Here is a 17193-nt window from a genome sequence, read left to right on the forward strand (position 1 = left end):
GTCACACTCAAAAACACCTGGAAGCGTATTAACGTATACCTATTAAATAACTATTCAGTAAAAGTAAATAATCATAGAAATCTGCCTGGATGTTATTGTGGAAGGTGTGAGGTTTCTCGTGTCGATGCATTAAACAGTTTTAGCTCGTGTATAAAAATCGGGCCAGCACAACGAGGGACAAAGTCATTCACTGAGACTCGAGACTCCAGCGAGATCTGACAAAGCTTCTTCAGAGAGATTTGGCAAAATGGCTAGAGGTAAGGATTTGACCTGGTGTTACATTACGAAGGATCTTAACGTGTCACTGAACTACAGGTATTGTGGGGTTTTTTTACGATAAAGAGTGCGCTAGGCTCGAATTGTCTTCACAGTGACTTTTACCATGATTAAGTGCGATCAGTTTTCACTCTATATGCCACATTTTACGCTCATAAAGCAGGTCTAGCGGTGGATTAGGACCGCAAACTGTTATTTTGTGCTTTATTCCTTTAATACTCATTATAAACTACTTCCCCTGAGAAGTCGTCGTGTAACGTACGCTAATCTACTGCTTTTCTCCTTTTACAGTGTTAGTGCTGCTCTCGGTCGTGGTGGCGAGTTTGCTCTTTAGTCAAGGCGCGACATTCGAGAGCCAGCGGCTCTTCAACAACGCGGTCATCCGTGTGCAACACCTCCATCAACTGGCTGCCAAGATGATGGACGACTTTGTAAGCTGACTTCATTTGAATTAAGCCCGGTTTACAGTTAGGCACTGTGCTAGTTTATTTACGTCCGCTTTATCCACTCGCTAATCTGTTCGTTGTGTTGTAAATGCAAAGGAGGAAGCTCTGTTGCCTGAAGAACGCAAACAGCTGAGCAAGATTTTCCCGCTGTCTTTCTGCAACTCGGACTCCATCGAGGCTCCGGCAGGCAAGGACGAGGCCCAGAAAAGCTCTGTAAGTCGCCGAGATGCTTCAGGAAACAAGCGATTTCATGATATTGCATTCAATATAATATTATATTAATGTACAGATCTTGATGTAGTTCATTAGCTAGGACACAAACGATTTAAAGGTGCAGTATGGAATAGTCAAAAGTGCTTTGATACTCATAACAATCTTATGATACAGAAGAAATGGTTCTTTAAAGGTTCTTCACAGGTTCTTTGGAACCTTTTGAATGGTTCTACTTCAACTATCCAGTGACCCCTTTCTCCAACCCTTAAGCATTCCCCAAAAGGACAACCAAGAACCATTAAGAGTTCTGAATTGTCGTAGAGTAGCCATGCAATGCAAGGTATCTTTGTTTAAGGCTTCGGTTGACATTTTTCCGGCCTAGAAACAAGCTCCACCCCCAGCCCAAACCAAGCTGCTCAAGCTTGGAGTATTGTTCAGAGGCAAACTAATTTTAAGCGGAAGAGGTACGTGGGGGTGGGGTTGGGGGGAGGCTTGTCGATGTTTTCTTTTCTGTAAATATCACAAAGCGCTTCTTTAATTTTAGCTCCGTATATAATGAAGTGTGGTAATGTTTATAAGGAGGTAATATCTCCTTGTTTTGGCTTGTAAATAACGCTCTAGTCTCAGGTTAAAGATCTGTTTATAAGCGAACATGCACGGCAGTGAGACAGAATTCTGCTTTGCATCTCCATGGGTTTTTAAACGAGTATGTTTTTTTGTTTTTTTTTACAAGGTGCTGAAACTGCTGCACACCTCCTACCGTCTGATCGAGTCCTGGGAGTTCCCCAGCAGGAACCTCGGCAACCCTAACCATATCTCAGAGAAGCTGGCTGACCTGAAAATGGGCATCGGCGTACTTATCGAGGTGAGCAGGAGAGCAGTAGATCAGTAACTGGATTTAGTGCTCGTAGAGTGCAATAGAGTACAATGATTACGACGTTTTACTAACACGGATTTTGTTCTATTTACATCGGGTGTGATTTGTTTGAGTGACTTGTCGGTTGGTTATTTTCCTCTAACAGCATGTTCTGTTGCGTTTTAGGGTGTTTCATCACAATAGGTTGAGTGTACTGGGTTAGTTAGTTTGGTATGTGTAACATGATAGCATTAGCGTTTATTTATTGACATGGCAGAACAGTAACATCTGCCTCTAAAAACGGGCAAAGTTTGAGCACCTGTCTGAGTCACTCTGTACGCTCAATAGGGATGTGTGGATGGACAAACCGGCCTGGATGAGAACGACTCTCTGGCTCCGCCCTTCGAGGATTTCTACCAGACCTTGAGCGAGGGAAACCTGAGGAAGAGCTTCCGTCTGCTGTCCTGCTTCAAGAAGGACATGCACAAGGTGGAGACCTATCTGAGCGTGGCCAAGTGCAGGAGATCTCTGGATTCCAACTGCACCCTGTAGGGGGCGAGAGAGAGAGAGAGAGCACAGTTTAGCCACAGCCTGTGATCTGAGACAGGTATTGTGTTTAAATAAATAAATAATCTTCTTGTGGTTTTTAGCAGAGTCCAGGCGTGGCTAAATGTATCAGCCTCTTTTTCTGGATTTCACCTCTGACTTTCTGTATTTTATCCTTCACACAGAGGAGAACTCCTCCATTCACGCGTTTAGCAGATTTCTGTGTCTCGGCAACTTAAAGGTCGTAAAATGGGACCAGTTTCACAATGGTGCTATGCAAATTCGGCTTTATATCGAATGATAAATTTCAAAAATAACCATTTCTATTTATTTTAAGTTGGATGATCTGATTAAACAATCGTGTTAACGTACGCTCCTGGCCAGTGAATGTGAAATATTCAAAGTGTATATTTTCACATCAAAGTCAATACTCTTTCATCTATTATCCAGATTTGACGTCCTGTGTGTAAATCTCTGTCATTGTTTTTTGTGGATTTCCAATAAAGCTTTTCTCTGCATTAAGGTCTGAATATCTGTAATTTATTATTATTATTATTATTATTATTATTTTTTGGATGGCTGCACTTTTCCATGCACATGAGAGTTCTTGTCATTTTCATGCACAATAACAAACCTGCAGTAAATGATTAATAAATCACGCCACGGACGACCTTGCGGCCTTAAAACGGCGTTGTGGTTACGGGTGAGATTTATTTCAATTTTATACCACAAGCGCTGACGAATGGCCAAATCTGATTGGTCAGAATCTCCGAGAGTAGCGCAGCTACAAACCATAGGTTTATATTCAGTCATTCATTCATTAAAAGACACGCTGTTTGTTATTTAACACAATTTCACACAGCTGATGATACGGTGATGGTTCTGTAAGACGTTTATTTAACATCCATGGAAGGAGTCTCCAGTGTCCGCGTTTTCAACCTGGGAAAAGCTTCACGACAGACTTCAGAGTTTGCGCATTGCGGTTTCTTGGTATCATGACGAGCGTTTTTTTTTTTTTGTGTGTCTTATTAATTTCAAGAGAAGAAAAGGGGAAAAATCTAGGCTGATGAGGGATCGACAGTGCAGTAACATCAATGAGAACAGAAACTTATTGGGTGTGGGCGTTCCTCAACATTAGGTGTAACTATACTGAACAGTGGTGGATCAGTGGTTAAAGGTTACTCTGGGTTACTGATCAGAAGGTCAGGAGTTCAAGCCCCAGCACTGCCAAGCTACCACTGTGGGGCCCTTGAGCAAGGCCCTTAACCTTCAACTGTTCACATGTATAAATGAGATAAATGGTAGTCGCTCTGTATAAGGGCGACTGACAAATGCCGTAAATGTAACTATAAACAGGTAACGCGCAACGTTCTTTAATAAATAAATAATTAACCTGCTGGCACATAGATGCAAGAAATCTCACTAAGAGCAGGTTTTTGAAAATTATTCCATGGTGTATGGCTACACGGATCAACAATTCTCCTTGTTTAAAATACTGGGATAATAAAGTGGTGGTTTAGTGGCGCCTCCGGGGTTCGGAGCCTGCATGTTTCCTCCGGATACTCTGGTTTCCTCCCCCACTACTAAGACACGTGCTGTAGGCTGATCAGTGTTTACAAGTTGTCTGTAGTGTGTGAATTAGTGTACGATTGGATTGTGCCCCGCAATGGGTTAGGAGCCCATCCAGGGTGTCTCCCTCCTTGTGCCCCGAGTTCCCTGGGTTAAGCTCCAGCCTCCATGAGACCCCGTGTAGGATGAGCGGTATGGAAAACGGACGGACGGATAATAAAGTAAGCCTCCATCAGCTCCAGTTTTGTCCCAATCAAGTGTTTGTGCTTAAACATCTACTTCCTAGTATCATGTCCGTATAAACGTCTTCAACACAACAGGACACACACACACAAGGAGACACCCGATGTTTTGTGTTTAATGATGCTGCGTAAACTGACATGGGATGGAATACTTTATTCTTTAGTGCAGTAACCAGTTACGCATATTTATATACATTTACTTTCGTACACAATCACAAAAAAAAAAAAAAAAAATGCCAATGACAAAGCCAAAGACAATGTAACATGCTTCTCAAGTAACCACTACTGAAATTAAAACCAGTAATAAATACACACTCTCTCTCTCTCTCACACACACACTCGCACAAGTTTTCAGTACCAAAACATTAAGCAGTAAAAGAAACAATAAATACAACACAACATTGGTGGCTGTTATAGAACGTAACATCCTTAAAAATAGTCACTCCTTAATTCACACCGCGTTATAAATAATCTGCTCTAACTGCAAAATCGTACTACGCCTTTAAATCTGAATTCAGAGCCCCTGCAGCTCACGTGTGACGTACCGTCTGGATAATTAAGCAGCCTTTCCACTGACATCAGAGGATTCAATACTCGATAAAATCTCTTGAAACGTGTGAACCATCTAGTTTCCCCTATTACCAGTGCACGTTTAATACCTCGCGCGTACGGCGTTTAAGAACCTCTCACGCTTTTCTCTCCCATTATGCGGAGTATGTATCCCAAACCCTTTTCTTCCCAGGAAAGGGTTAAAAAATTAGAATATTATTAATAATAATAATAATAATAATAACTTATTTGGCAGACGCAAAGCGTCATACAAGTGATTCAATCCAAGCTTACAGCTGAACAGTTAAGGGGTTAAGGGTCTCGCTCATGGGCTCAACGGAGGCCCTCTGTCAGTCTTGGGATTTGAAATCGAAAAATCATCCAGTTATCTTTAACCACCGCACGACCACTTGAACTGCTGAAGCTAAACCAGAGACAGGAAACGGCACAGTGGAGGGGAGAGACTGCGTCACCAGAACTGCTCTGAAGCTCTTGGAAAGGTCACGGGTAAGGGCAGGTGTCCAAAAAACATTCAGACTTTCCCTTGCTAGGGAGAGCGAAGAAGCGAAGGCAAAGCGGGTGGTACTGAGGATTAACAAAGCAAAAGAGAATCGTCGTCGCTGGTTTCTGTTCTAGCCGTGGCCTCTAAGCACGCGTCGGGAACCTGAGCCGTGTGAACCATCCCGCAGTGTTCGCAGGGCCCGTCCCGAATCTCTGGCCTGCCTCGGAGCGAGGGAGCGGCGGAGGGCGCGTCCGAGTTTTCGGTTAAAGGAACGAGGAGCTCGACGTCTTCATCGTCGTCTTCTTCGTTCGCTGTTCCGTTCTGCGTCTGCCTCAGAGGGCTCCGGTTCTGCTGCACGAACCGAGAACCGAGGGACATCCGGACCCAGCGCAGGCCGCGTGCCACAAACGAGCCACGCCCGTTGGGAGGCGGGGCCACTATCTCGTCGCTCTCGGCTACAGCGTGCGGGGCGGTGCTCCCGGAAACAGACACGACGGTGGTGGCGGGAGGGGTCTTGTGAGGCAGAAGAGAAGCCGATGCGCCGCCCACCGCCCCCTGCTGCTCACTCTCCAAATCATCAGAGTCCGGTCGCTCCGAAATGGGGCCGGAGCTTCCGACGCCGTTGGCACCGATTCCTGATTCTGACTCCACCCCTGCGCCAGAGGACACCAGCGCCAAGGAGGCGGAGTGGCGAGATCGCGTGAAGTTGAAGAGCCGGCGCCAGACGTTGCCGTGCCGACCGGAGGACGGGAGGCGGATGGAGGTGAAGCCGAGCTGAGAGCGGACGGCCAGCCGGAGATTCTCCAACACGGAAGCCTGAGGGAGACGGAAAATAATTGTAAAGAACTAATAATGGAGTTTTGGAAAATATTCAGGCTAAAAAAGCTAAAAAAATAAAAACATTTAACACATTTAATTTTTAAAAAATGTAAAATTTTTAAGAGGGATTATTTTTAGAACGTCTCAAGAGCGAAAACACAAACAGATGTCTCACCTGGTTGCCAGAACAGACAGGGAAATCCTCCACAGGGGGGATTAAACCTTGAGCAATAAGCTGTCCGTATGAGGGCGGAGCTTCTCTCCTCAGTAACTCCGCCTCAACTCTGGACAACTGCGTCTCAAACGACCTGAAACAGAAGAGAAGAAATAACGGATGAGCCAGGGGAAGAAGTACAATCTAAATGATCAGAAATAGACGGTTGAACACGCTGCAGCTTTATTGACCTGCGCTCGAAGCTCCTGAGAGAGTAGAGTTTGCAGGTGCAGCCGAGTGCGATGACGAGCAGCAGGCCGCACACCAGGCTGCCGATAACCGCGGCGGCGATGACCCGCGTTGGCACGGCGACGGGGCACGCGTCCTCGTCGCTGGAGTCGCCGCAGTCGTCCTGCGCGTCACACACCCAGCTCTCGAACACACAGCGCCCGTTCCTGCAGTGGAAGTTCCCGGGCTGGCAGAACGCGCAGTTCTTCTCGTCGGAGCCGTTGGGGCAGCGGTTCTGGTAGTTGCAGCGGTCAGATCGCGGGTAGCACGCACCATTTCTCGAACACGGGAACTCGTCTTCGCCGCATCCGCTGCAGTTCAGCTCGTCCTTGCCGTTAGCGCAGTGCCAGTATCCGTCGCAGCGCTGCTGTTCGGTGTAACACCCCCAGTTGCCTCCACATGGCATCTCCCAGGGCAAACAAAACCCTTCAACCTGATATGTAGCGTTAAATCCTCGTGCCGTGTTGATCTTATCGGCATAGAAGTGCACGCGGAGCTGCCCTGATGACGAAACGACAGTTATGACAGAAGTGCGCGAGTCGAGGGCGGTCAGGACGCGAAGGAGGCGTCTAGGCTCCGCCTCCAAGCCGTCGTACACTTTTACGAAATCTCCATAGTAACCGGTTCCATCCAATTTGAAATCCAGGAAGCGCAGGACGACGCGGCGGCGATCGCCTGTATCGATTAGCCACGAGCAATCGCTGCCCGGAGGATAGAAATCCGGATAATTCGGAGAGTTAAAAGTTCCGTAAAAGTTTTGAAGGCGGAGCTCGGAGCACGCCGGGGCGTCGCAGTCGATTTCGTCACTCAGATCCTGGCAATCGATGGCGCCGTCACAGCGGAGAGAAGAAGGGAGGCAGGTGAGGACTCGGGTGTAGCGCGACACGCAGGGGAACTGATCGAAAGAGCACGGCTGGAAGGAGAAAAAGGAGGAGGAGGAGGATGAAGAAGAAGGAGGGTTGGGATGAACGCACAGCTCCTCGTCCGAGTTGTCTCCGCACTCGTCCATTGTGTTGCACCTCCACGACTGGGGGATGCACTTCCCGTTCACGCAGTGGAACTGATCCGGCTCGCAGCTCACCTCCTCCGACTTTCCTGAGGGGAAAAAACAAAACAGAAAAGGTACTTTGTAAGAAACTGGACTGAGAAGAAGAAAAAACAGGACAAAGCAATTCTTAGATACATTAAAATCAGACAACAGTGTGTTCTTAATCACAAACAGCACATAACGTGTAGATCATCACACTAATATCGGCTGAAATCACTGCCAGAGGACAGCTCAACACTGTACTAGGGGTAGAGGACGACCGATGGTGGATTTTACTGATAAAGATAACCGAGTACCTGCCGATAACCGATTAATCAACATTTTCATTCGGTATCACGTTTAAAAACTAACACTCGAAGTAAAATACTGCTGAACTTTATTACAAAAATGAACATACTGACTGTACCATGAAAACGTGCTGTACTTTTTTAAATTATATAAATATATATAAACACTCCAAATAACAAATATAAAAATAGAGACATCCAAAACGAATCAAAAAATACCTCAAATACCTAGAGCTGCATCAACTAACCGATAATATCGACAATAGTCAATGATGAAAATCGTTGTGGACGAATCTGATTATGGATTAGTCGGTCTGCGCGCGGCACGGGGGAGATTTACTCACTACGTTACTTCTGTTCCTAAAACACGCTTCGGAGAGTAAACATTAATGTTGTGCCCCAAATGACGTCCTATACACTTACACTATGCACTGTGTACTCTACCGTCTAGTGTGTGGATTTTAGAAAGGTAATATCATCTCAAATAAGCTGCTTCCTAGTCGACGGCGCATGACGTCATACGCATGTATAGCGACGCCGCTAACTTTAGCAGACGCTTTATTTTTTTATGGATGCACAAAAAGCACGGAATTAAACCGCAGTCCTAAATGAATAATATATATTCTGGTGTGTCCATAATTGGACAAACAGTTGTGTACAGTTTTAGTCTGAAGTTTATATTTGTAACATTCAGTTTGTGGATTTTATTTTAAATAGAAGAAAAAAAATGGGACTGCCCCCCCCGCCAATTAATCGGGTAATCTAAAAAAAACAATAGGCCAATTAATCGATTATGAAAATAATAATAGTTGCAGCCCTACAAATAACACAAAAAAATTAGTCAGTGACGGTTTGTTATTTCTCCTCTAGAGGCCGCTCTCGTACTGTATAATGACAGCACACCCCTCTCAGCTGCTTCGGGGAAAAACTATCAGTGTGGCTCAATCAGTCGACCTCGAAGTCCTTGTAATACAGACACGGGTCTGACTAGTCGCTTCAACGGCAGTGGATTCGTTTTTAAACTACAGCCTGAGGTATACAGTCAGTGATTTGCGCGACCGCTTTCGAGAGTCAAGACCAACACGAGCCCGATCGTCCACAGAGAAGGAAAATCTCTTTAAAAACCACCAAGCAGTGACACAAATCAATGCCATATGAACTTAATAAAACTCTGACTACACTTCTGAACCACAAAGGATGTCAATCATAATAGAACGAATCATTACATGTGCTTTCAGACTGGGAACTACTGGGTTTTAAACCATAATCTGTGATTTGTAATACGATTACGCAACACAGCCTGCCGTGTGCCTCGTTTATCCGCGCGCTATAAACGGCAGTGTTTATTTTGCGCACTACCTGTGATGTAAGACAGCCGGAAGCCCTTGCCAGCGAGCGTGTCATCCGAGTGAAATTTAATCCACACGTGGTCCTGAGACGAGATGTACGGAGCGGGGATGGACGAACCACACGCTCGGTAACCGTCCAGGTTCTTGTAGGTGCCAATGGAGATCCAGTCCAAACCGCAGCGCTGTGAGCTCTGGATCTCAAAGTCCTGAAAACTGGACGAAGAAACAAACGGACCAAGATTAAAAAGTCGACTTCCTCTGCAGTGGATCTCACTCGGTCATCTGCAGCCTGTTCACAGGAAGCTGTGAGTAAAGGAATGAAGCGCTCGGTGTTGTGCAGTTATAGGAAAATAATCAACAACAGGGTGGTGTGGCGAAGCAGAGTTGATTCTTTTCCAATAACAGCACGTCATGAAATGTTTTTATTCCTCTTACACCACAGCAACTCACTCAAACATTTTTATTTATCAAATAAAAAAAAACACATTATACTGTTTACCCATTTAGCGTTCCTGTTCTCACTTATCTCATAGCAGCTATAAACAGAAACCGCTGTAAACGCTAAACAAAAGCCTCTCTCGGGTTTTTAACCCGTTTACGTGGCTCATCTGCTGCATAAACTCCTCCGGACGAGCCGTTACTATAGAAACGATAACATATTTTAACGAGTGCGTAAATGTAAACCTGTGATTTGCAAACACAATACTGTCAGAGCTGCTGTTATAGAAAGAAAAAAATCAATCAACTAATTAACAACCAGTTTTACACTTCATGGTCTAAACACACTACAGTAAAAGATGATTTTCAGCTCGTGGGCTCGAAAGTTTTTCCACAGCCTGTGCACCGCAAAAATCCGCGTTATAAATGCTGATTATATTATAAACCTGAACAAATAAAGCACGGCTAACGCAAACACTGCACAAGGTACTATTATGTGACATGTAAACCACAGCGTTATTATTATTATTATTATTATTATCATCATCATCGTCATTATTAAGGTTCTCATATCGCTCATAAAGCTCTTTACGTCTGTGAATGATTTCATACTGACGTGTGATTTTACAGAGAGCTACTACTGATAAATATGCGTGAAAGAAAATGACTTATGAAGCATATTATGATAGATACGGTGTTGATGCTGCTATACTGTATTATAGAAGTGTGTGTGTGTGTGTTAATGTCTGTTTGGGTGTGTCTCTACCTCAAGGTGAATATTTCTGTTTTGAAAGTAAATGCCTTTACAAAGACATTATAGTGTGTGTGTGTGTGTGTCTGCCTAAGGGTGAGGATTTCTGTTTTGAAAGCAAGTGTTAATGCCTACAAAGTCTTTTATTGTGCAAGTGTGTATAAGTGTGTGTGTATGTGTAAGTGTGTGTGGTTGTTTGCAGCTAAGGTTGAGGATTTCTGTTTTGAAAGTATGTGTTAATGCCTACAAAGTCATTATTGTGTGTGTGGGTGTGTGTGCGCCTAAGGGTGAGGATTTCTGTTTTGAAAGCAAGTGTGTACATGTGTAGAAAGACATTTGGGTGTGTGTGTGCGTTAATGTCTGTTTGGGTGTGTCTCTACCTCTAGGGTGAGGACTTCTAATTTGAAAGCGAGTGTTAATGCCTATACAGTCATTATTGTGCGAGTGTATGTGTAAGTGTGTGTATTCTGGTGTGTCTGTAACTCAGAATATCATACTACAAGTGTATCAATGCCCGATTAATGTGTGTGTTTCGGTACCTGATGGTGATGATTTCTCCAGGATTTGCTCGGATGTTCCAGCTGCAGTTGATGCGAGACGGATACTCAAAAGGCCACCCAGGACTGGTGATCACACCGCTGGACGCCCTGATCTGCTCCACCACATCGCCACAGGCTACACACACACACAGAGACAGATTGTTAACACTTCCCAATTTATCAAAAAATAATTACTCCTGGTTTTGAGTGTTTGTGTTTTGTCCTTAGTCAGACTACAGAACTGACCGTTAGAGATCCCCGACACGTAGACATTATCACCGTGCTGTGAGCAGACTGCTTTACCTGGGAAACAAAATAAAAACAGTCTCAATCAGAGAAAATTATACATCATCATCATCACCTGGAATAAAGTGCAGCCCGACGCGACGCCGCGTGACGTCTGTGTAGAAAGTCACCGCCACGTGTACGGGGACTAAACTGATCAGACGAGCTCGGCGCGTGGAGAAAAACAGCAGGCCTGTAATTTACTCAGAGGAGGATGGAGGAGTCGACCGACCCGGACAGAAATAAAGTCACATAGTTTCAGCTCCTCTAAGATAGGAAACAACCCCAGGACCTCACGCACGTTTACTCCTGTCCGAACATGGCTGAAAACAACGTAAAGTGAAAGTAACCACTAACAGAAGCAAATGCGTCCTTTCCCCTTCGGTGAGCGGGCTTTTCAGCTCAGCACATTGTTGTTGTTGTTGTTGCGTCTCCTGTAAAACCGTACATAGTACGGCTAAACTGCAGACGTTTATATTTGTTGACCCGTTTCATTTTCCTGCATTCTTCTTTAAGAGTCTTGACTATTGATCTAGAGATCATTTCAACTTAACGCACTAATGTAATGCCGGTTTACGATCCTTCCGGAGAACACAATAATCCCCACGCGGGCTGTGACGGGGATGGAGCAGGACACTGCGGTCTAGCCCTAAAATCAAAATCTATATCTATTAATACCGTCTGTGGGGAGAATTTCTCTCTTTCATTTAGCTCAGCGTCCACACTCGGGGATAGCGTATAACGTACACGACCGTTTATTTAAGTAAAATCTAAGGTGCACGTCATCACTGCATCACCCTTAATCGAACTTTAAACCATTCTCCTGATTTCTGTCGCTCTCTAGACCCGCACGTCTCTACAATATCTGCATCTTTACAGACTTTCTACACACAACACTGAATTAAATGGCAGATATTTTTGTGCCAGACCCAGCGAAAGCCTGTATTTAACCTTCAAAATTGCAGAATGTACTTTTTTTAAAAAAAAAATTATTATTATTGGAAAATATTTTTGGAAAAAAATGACGTTTATTAGAATTTTCTTTCTTCCTTTTCCGTTTATATTATTTTGGTAGACATGAATGTTTTGCAGTTTGTTGTTTTTTTAACACAACAAACCTAAATATCACGAGACCTATCATGTACCGGGGAAACTATTGTGATGTACAGTTCTGTGCAAAAGTTTTAGGCACCCTTTTTTTTTTTTTTTTTGTACAAACTTTGTTATAGATTTATATTTGATGATTTCTACATTATGGAGTCAGTACAGAAACATTTTAGATTCCCAAACATTAGATTTCCGGCACAAAATGAAATGCTGCAGAAAAAGGTGAGTGTGTGTCAGTAAAGAAAGCAGAGTATTAAGAGACCTTTCAGAGAAAAAAAAAACACAATGAAGGCTGCCGGGTTTCTCTGCAGAAATAAGACGCGAGCGCGACGGTCGAAGTCTCCAGAAGAACCGTGTCTGGTTCTGTAAGACTCTCAGTAACACTTACAGCTCGTTTCATTATAAAACTGCACCGAGTCTACCTGAGACTGATAAAACATTTTTTTAAAAGCAAAGGCTCGTCAAACTAAATAATGACTGTTTCATTTATTACAGCTTACTACTGCACTCCATAGTATTCTTTTATTATAATAATTATATCTTTGCCCCACAGCATTTTTGTTGTATGTACCTAAAACTTTTGCACAGTACTGTATGTGTGTGTGTGTGTGTATATATTATAGAATACATACACTGCTAGAAGATTTAGATATTTTTTATAGTCACAAAAATTATGTGGATACGTTTTTTTTTTTTTTTGTGCATATGAAAGGGAGAAAGATGCAGATCTAGTTGATCATGTTAAAATAAAGTAGAGATAGTGTAATAAGTGTGTGTGCGTGTGTGTGAGAGAGAGAGAACAATAGAGGCTCTTTGTTCTTATGACTTCAGCTTCAATCCATCCAGCGGTCTTCACTGCCGCACCCCCTACCACACCACCAAACACACACACACACACACACACACACACACACACACACACACACGAGACCATCTGTCCTGGAATAAAACACACTGAAACCTTTCCTTATTATTATTTAACCCTTCAGTACTCACTGAGGAAGACCATGCTGAGGATGAAGAGTGAGTGTGTCCATGATGAGATCTTCTTCATGCCCCAAGCGCAGGCCATAATAACACTCTTATACCTCTACTTTATACCTCCCTGTAGTGTGTACTTTTATTTTATTTTGTATTTAATATGAACTCTAACCCGCTCTGATGTGAGGCACGTGTTCAGAAATGTAAAATAACACTAAAGCAAGTCATGATGCTGAATAAACAGTGCAGACAGCTGAGTTTAACTGGTGTGTGTGTGTGTGTGTGTGTGTGTGAGATGTGATGTTAGACAGAGCTGTACACTACCACAGCTGTATGCTTTACAGCACACAAATAAATAATATTAATAAATAAATAAATACATACATACATAAATAGTGTAACTTAAGGCAAACACTAGCTATTCTGGTTTACAGTGGGTGTAAAGGTAAAATGGCTAGCATGACATTTCAGGCAGAAATAATAATATTAGCTCGGTTCATGAATCAGAGCTGAATTGAGTTTAAACGTTAAAGAAAGAAATGAACAACAAAAAAAAAAACCGGAAGTGGTTTTGATTGTCTTATCGATAGCTAACGCGGCTAGCTTGGGAAGTACGTTAGCAACCGAGCTACATACAAAACAAACAAAAGAAATGTAAACAGACAGCCGTGTAAAATCCGAAAATGTGTCTTCAAAACCGAACACGGTTCTAAACTAGTTGTTTAATCCTGTAATTAATCGCTGTTAAGGAATTAGCGAGCGTTAACTAGTCCCGTCTCTTTTCCACTTTCTCTCAACGATTCAGCTGCTAGCGGAAAGTAGCGCGGGGTTAAAACACTGAGACGTAGCAAAATAAAAGTGAAAAATGATCTTAATCGGAAGAATTAAATCCGTTATGGCTTGCAAAAATTAAAAAGGAAGAAAAACAATGGTCCGTTATCCGTGTTTCTGATCCAAACAAAGGGCCGGTGACATTGTCTCGGCTCCGCGGCCCACACAACAAACCCGGAGTGCGTGTTGTTACATCCGGGTACTTTATCCGGGTATTTTTATCCGGGTACTTCACCCTGGACGCGTTCCTGTTCACTCCTATTCATGTCGCAACTATGGCGCCTAACAACATAGCCGCCATTTTTTTAGCAAAACTGAAGACGTTCCCTCACGATGCTCATGAGTGTTTATGATTTGTTTATGAAGTGTTTAGGAGAAGTCGATTATGAATTTGCCAGTATTTCAATCACTTTTTACGGCCAAAAGTTTGTGGACACCTGACCATCACACCCCCATGGGTTTCGACATACATGTATAGTGTCTTTGTACGCCATTACAATTTCTCTTCACTGGAGAAATTACCATGAGGCTCAAACCAGGCTCCATGAAGACTAGTGACGGGAAGTACGGATCGTTTTACTGACTCGGATCTTTGAATCTCGTTCGGCAAAATGAACGAATCTTTTTCCGAGTCATTTAGTTCATTTCAGTAGAGTATAATTAAAATGTTACATGTTAAATTCCCCAACACACCTAGTACTTACGCAAAAAAAATAAACTATAGGCTAATGCAGCCAAGGCCGAATTATGAGAAACAGAAATGATTAATTAATTGCTTAGCTGGGTCTTCAGGCTATGCAGTCTGTTAGTTCACCTCACCTCCTGATCCGAGTCGTTCTTTCTGTTGTCACGTCACGTTTGTTCCTCAGAAACAGAAATGATTAGTTCACGTCTCGAGTCTTCGGGTTCGAGTCGTTCTTTCCTCATAGGCAATCTTTTCCTCATAAGCGGAATGCAGTGGGGCTATGACGTGACGAATGAATGACTCGAACCCGAAGCCTCGAGACATGAACTAATCATTTCTGTTTTCGGTATTGCATGGTGCATTGCCAATGGGGTGGTCACCGGAAGAACGAACAACTCAAATCCAAGCCTCGAGACGTGCATTAATCATTTCTGTTTCTGGTATTGCATGGTGCATTGCCTATGCGGCGGTCATTGGATGTATGAACGACTCGAACCCGAAGCCTTGAGACGTGCACTAATCATTTCTGTTTCCTGTACAGAACCTATGGGGATGTTGCAGCACATGCATGGTCAAAAATGAACGAATCGCTCTCTGAGACGACTCGTTGTTCCCGAGTCATATTAAAGATTCATTCAAAATGAACAAATCATTCATGAATGACACATCACTAATGAAGACACAAGTTGTGTCCCACATGATGTACTTGTCCTGGAAAAAATCTTTCCAGCTTCAGTCAAAACACTTCTGAGACAAGAGAGTTTGTAGATGCCAAAAAGGAATCAAACATTATTGAAACAATAAAGTCTAGCAGAAAGTCTAAAATATGCAAACACACACAAGCCCTTTTTATACCTTTCTGCCACAGCAAACTCATCTTAGGCGGGGGTTTTACATTTTCTCATTAAAAACAAACCAATCTTCTTCATCACAATTAATTATTCATGTCTATATGATATATTACATTTGTGGAGCATGTGCAGTTAGTTGTTTTTCTTAAAAAGGTTTTATGGGGACAAGGTTTCTTTTTTTGAAAAAAAAAAAAAGGTTTCATTCAGACAGAGTCTTTGTTTTTTGTTTTTCTCTGACCCTTCTATGTCTCAATGAGCTTCTGTCTGCTTCTATCTGAAGTCCTAGCTGATATCTGCCTTCCTTTCTGAGGCCCTATCCTAACTCGATAATTCGTATTGGACCTCTTGGATAATTCGAATGAACAAGGTTTTCTGAAGACACTCACTCTACAGTATGTCTTCAAAATGTAATGACTTCGCAGAGTCTAAACGTCCTCTTACTTCAACATACACACACACACACACACACACACACACACACACGAAAGAAAGTTATTAATATAGTTTAATGAATTGTGTGAATGCACCTTGGATGAAAAGGTAATGCAAAGCCAAGACAACTGTTAAAAAAGATGAAAGAGCAGACAACGTTCAATTTAACGTTCTTTTATGGACGTTATAAATTAGCGTTAGCATTCAAATTAAGCTAATAAGCAATCTAAAAATAAATAAAAACCTAAAAAAAATTTTTTTAAAAACTGTCCTTGCAGTTCTCAGTATTGTACCACTAGAGGGCAGCATTGCTATAAAATAATGAACGTGGGTCTTTCTGATTGATCTATTGATGCAATATGTATTTTCAGCAGCCAGAAGAAAGTGTGTCACGTGATCAGGCTATGCGCTTGTGGTATAAGCAGACAAAGGCACACTGATATTAACATGTATCTCTTTCAAATCAACAAGGACATTTTCAATGTTAGCTGATAATGCTGAAAAGTCCTTTTCACCAGACAAATCATCAAACCGTCCCCATTCATCCGCTGTAAAATACCACCAGGCTTCCGCTTTGTCCAGAGTGACACATGAAGATAAAAAGCGAGGAGGACATTGCACACATCACTGAATCTTTTAATATCAAAACGGCATTGCTGATGGACGCATTTACAATCAGCAACCTTTTCACAGGCACTTCTTGTAAAAGTAAGAAAATAAGCACAGTCGATTGAACAGTGTGGTTTTGTTAGACTATTGTTGTCAGCTAAAACTAACAAAAACAACCTGCTTTCCAAAGTGCTTCTGAGACTGAAGGTGAAAGATCACATGGCATAGTAAAGGTCATCATTGGAGGACTCTCAACATTTGTTGGATTTTTCAATATTTAGGCAAAATTACTTAAAGTAAAACAAAATGTAAACATTACCTGAGATTTAATTTATTTTTTGTCATTTAAACTAATTCATACCGTACATTTTGAGTATTCTGTTAAATGGTAAAATGTATTTGTTGCCATATGGCAACAACATGCGATAATGGAAGTGTGGTATGTGCGTTCATGAATTGAAACAGACCTACATCGCAAAAAAAAAAAAAAAGACACTCGGCTTCTCTAATAATATATTTACATTTTCTCACATCCAAACT

General features: G+C 42.6%; 2 protein-coding genes across 2 annotated transcripts; one reads left to right on the forward strand and one right to left on the reverse strand.

Annotated features, from left to right (window-relative positions):
* Positions 1-247: 247 nt before the first annotated feature.
* gh1 (growth hormone 1) lies at positions 248-2343 on the forward strand. Its single transcript, NM_001200245.1, is given in 5 exon segments — positions 248-257; positions 568-707; positions 819-935; positions 1669-1800; positions 2140-2343. Coding segments are annotated over 5 exon segments (603 nt in total).
* A 1939-nt stretch (positions 2344-4282) lies between these two features.
* lrp12 (low density lipoprotein receptor-related protein 12) lies at positions 4283-14285 on the reverse strand. The gene is made up of 7 exons (XM_017481768.3): positions 13261-14285; positions 11119-11175; positions 10873-11008; positions 9155-9357; positions 6424-7555; positions 6194-6326; positions 4283-6015 (listed from the first exon to the last, which is right to left on the reverse strand). Exons 1-7 carry the CDS (start codon positions 13334-13336, stop codon positions 5290-5292), a joined length of 2463 nt encoding a protein of 820 aa, XP_017337257.2. The 5' UTR covers positions 13337-14285; the 3' UTR covers positions 4283-5289.
* Positions 14286-17193: the final 2908 nt, after the last annotated feature.

Source organism: Ictalurus punctatus, chromosome 12 (genome assembly GCF_001660625.3).
Source record: "Ictalurus punctatus breed USDA103 chromosome 12, Coco_2.0, whole genome shotgun sequence".
Lineage (NCBI taxonomy): Eukaryota > Metazoa > Chordata > Actinopteri > Siluriformes > Ictaluridae > Ictalurus > Ictalurus punctatus.

What these genes read in the sequence shown, in the direction of transcription:
- lrp12 (XM_017481768.3), bottom strand. Translation starts at nt 13,336, where the DNA reads ATGGCCTGCGCTTGGGGCATGAAGAAGATCTCATCATGGACACACTCA. An exon ending in CCTCAGCATGGTCTTCCTCA is followed by an intron (nt 11,176 to 13,260) that starts GTGAGTACTGAA and finishes TTTGTTTCCCAG; the next exon opens with GTAAAGCAGTCTGCTCACAG. An exon ending in CTGTCTGTTCTGGCAACCAG is followed by an intron (nt 6,016 to 6,193) that starts GTGAGACATCTG and finishes CGTCTCCCTCAG; the next exon opens with GCTTCCGTGTTGGAGAATCT.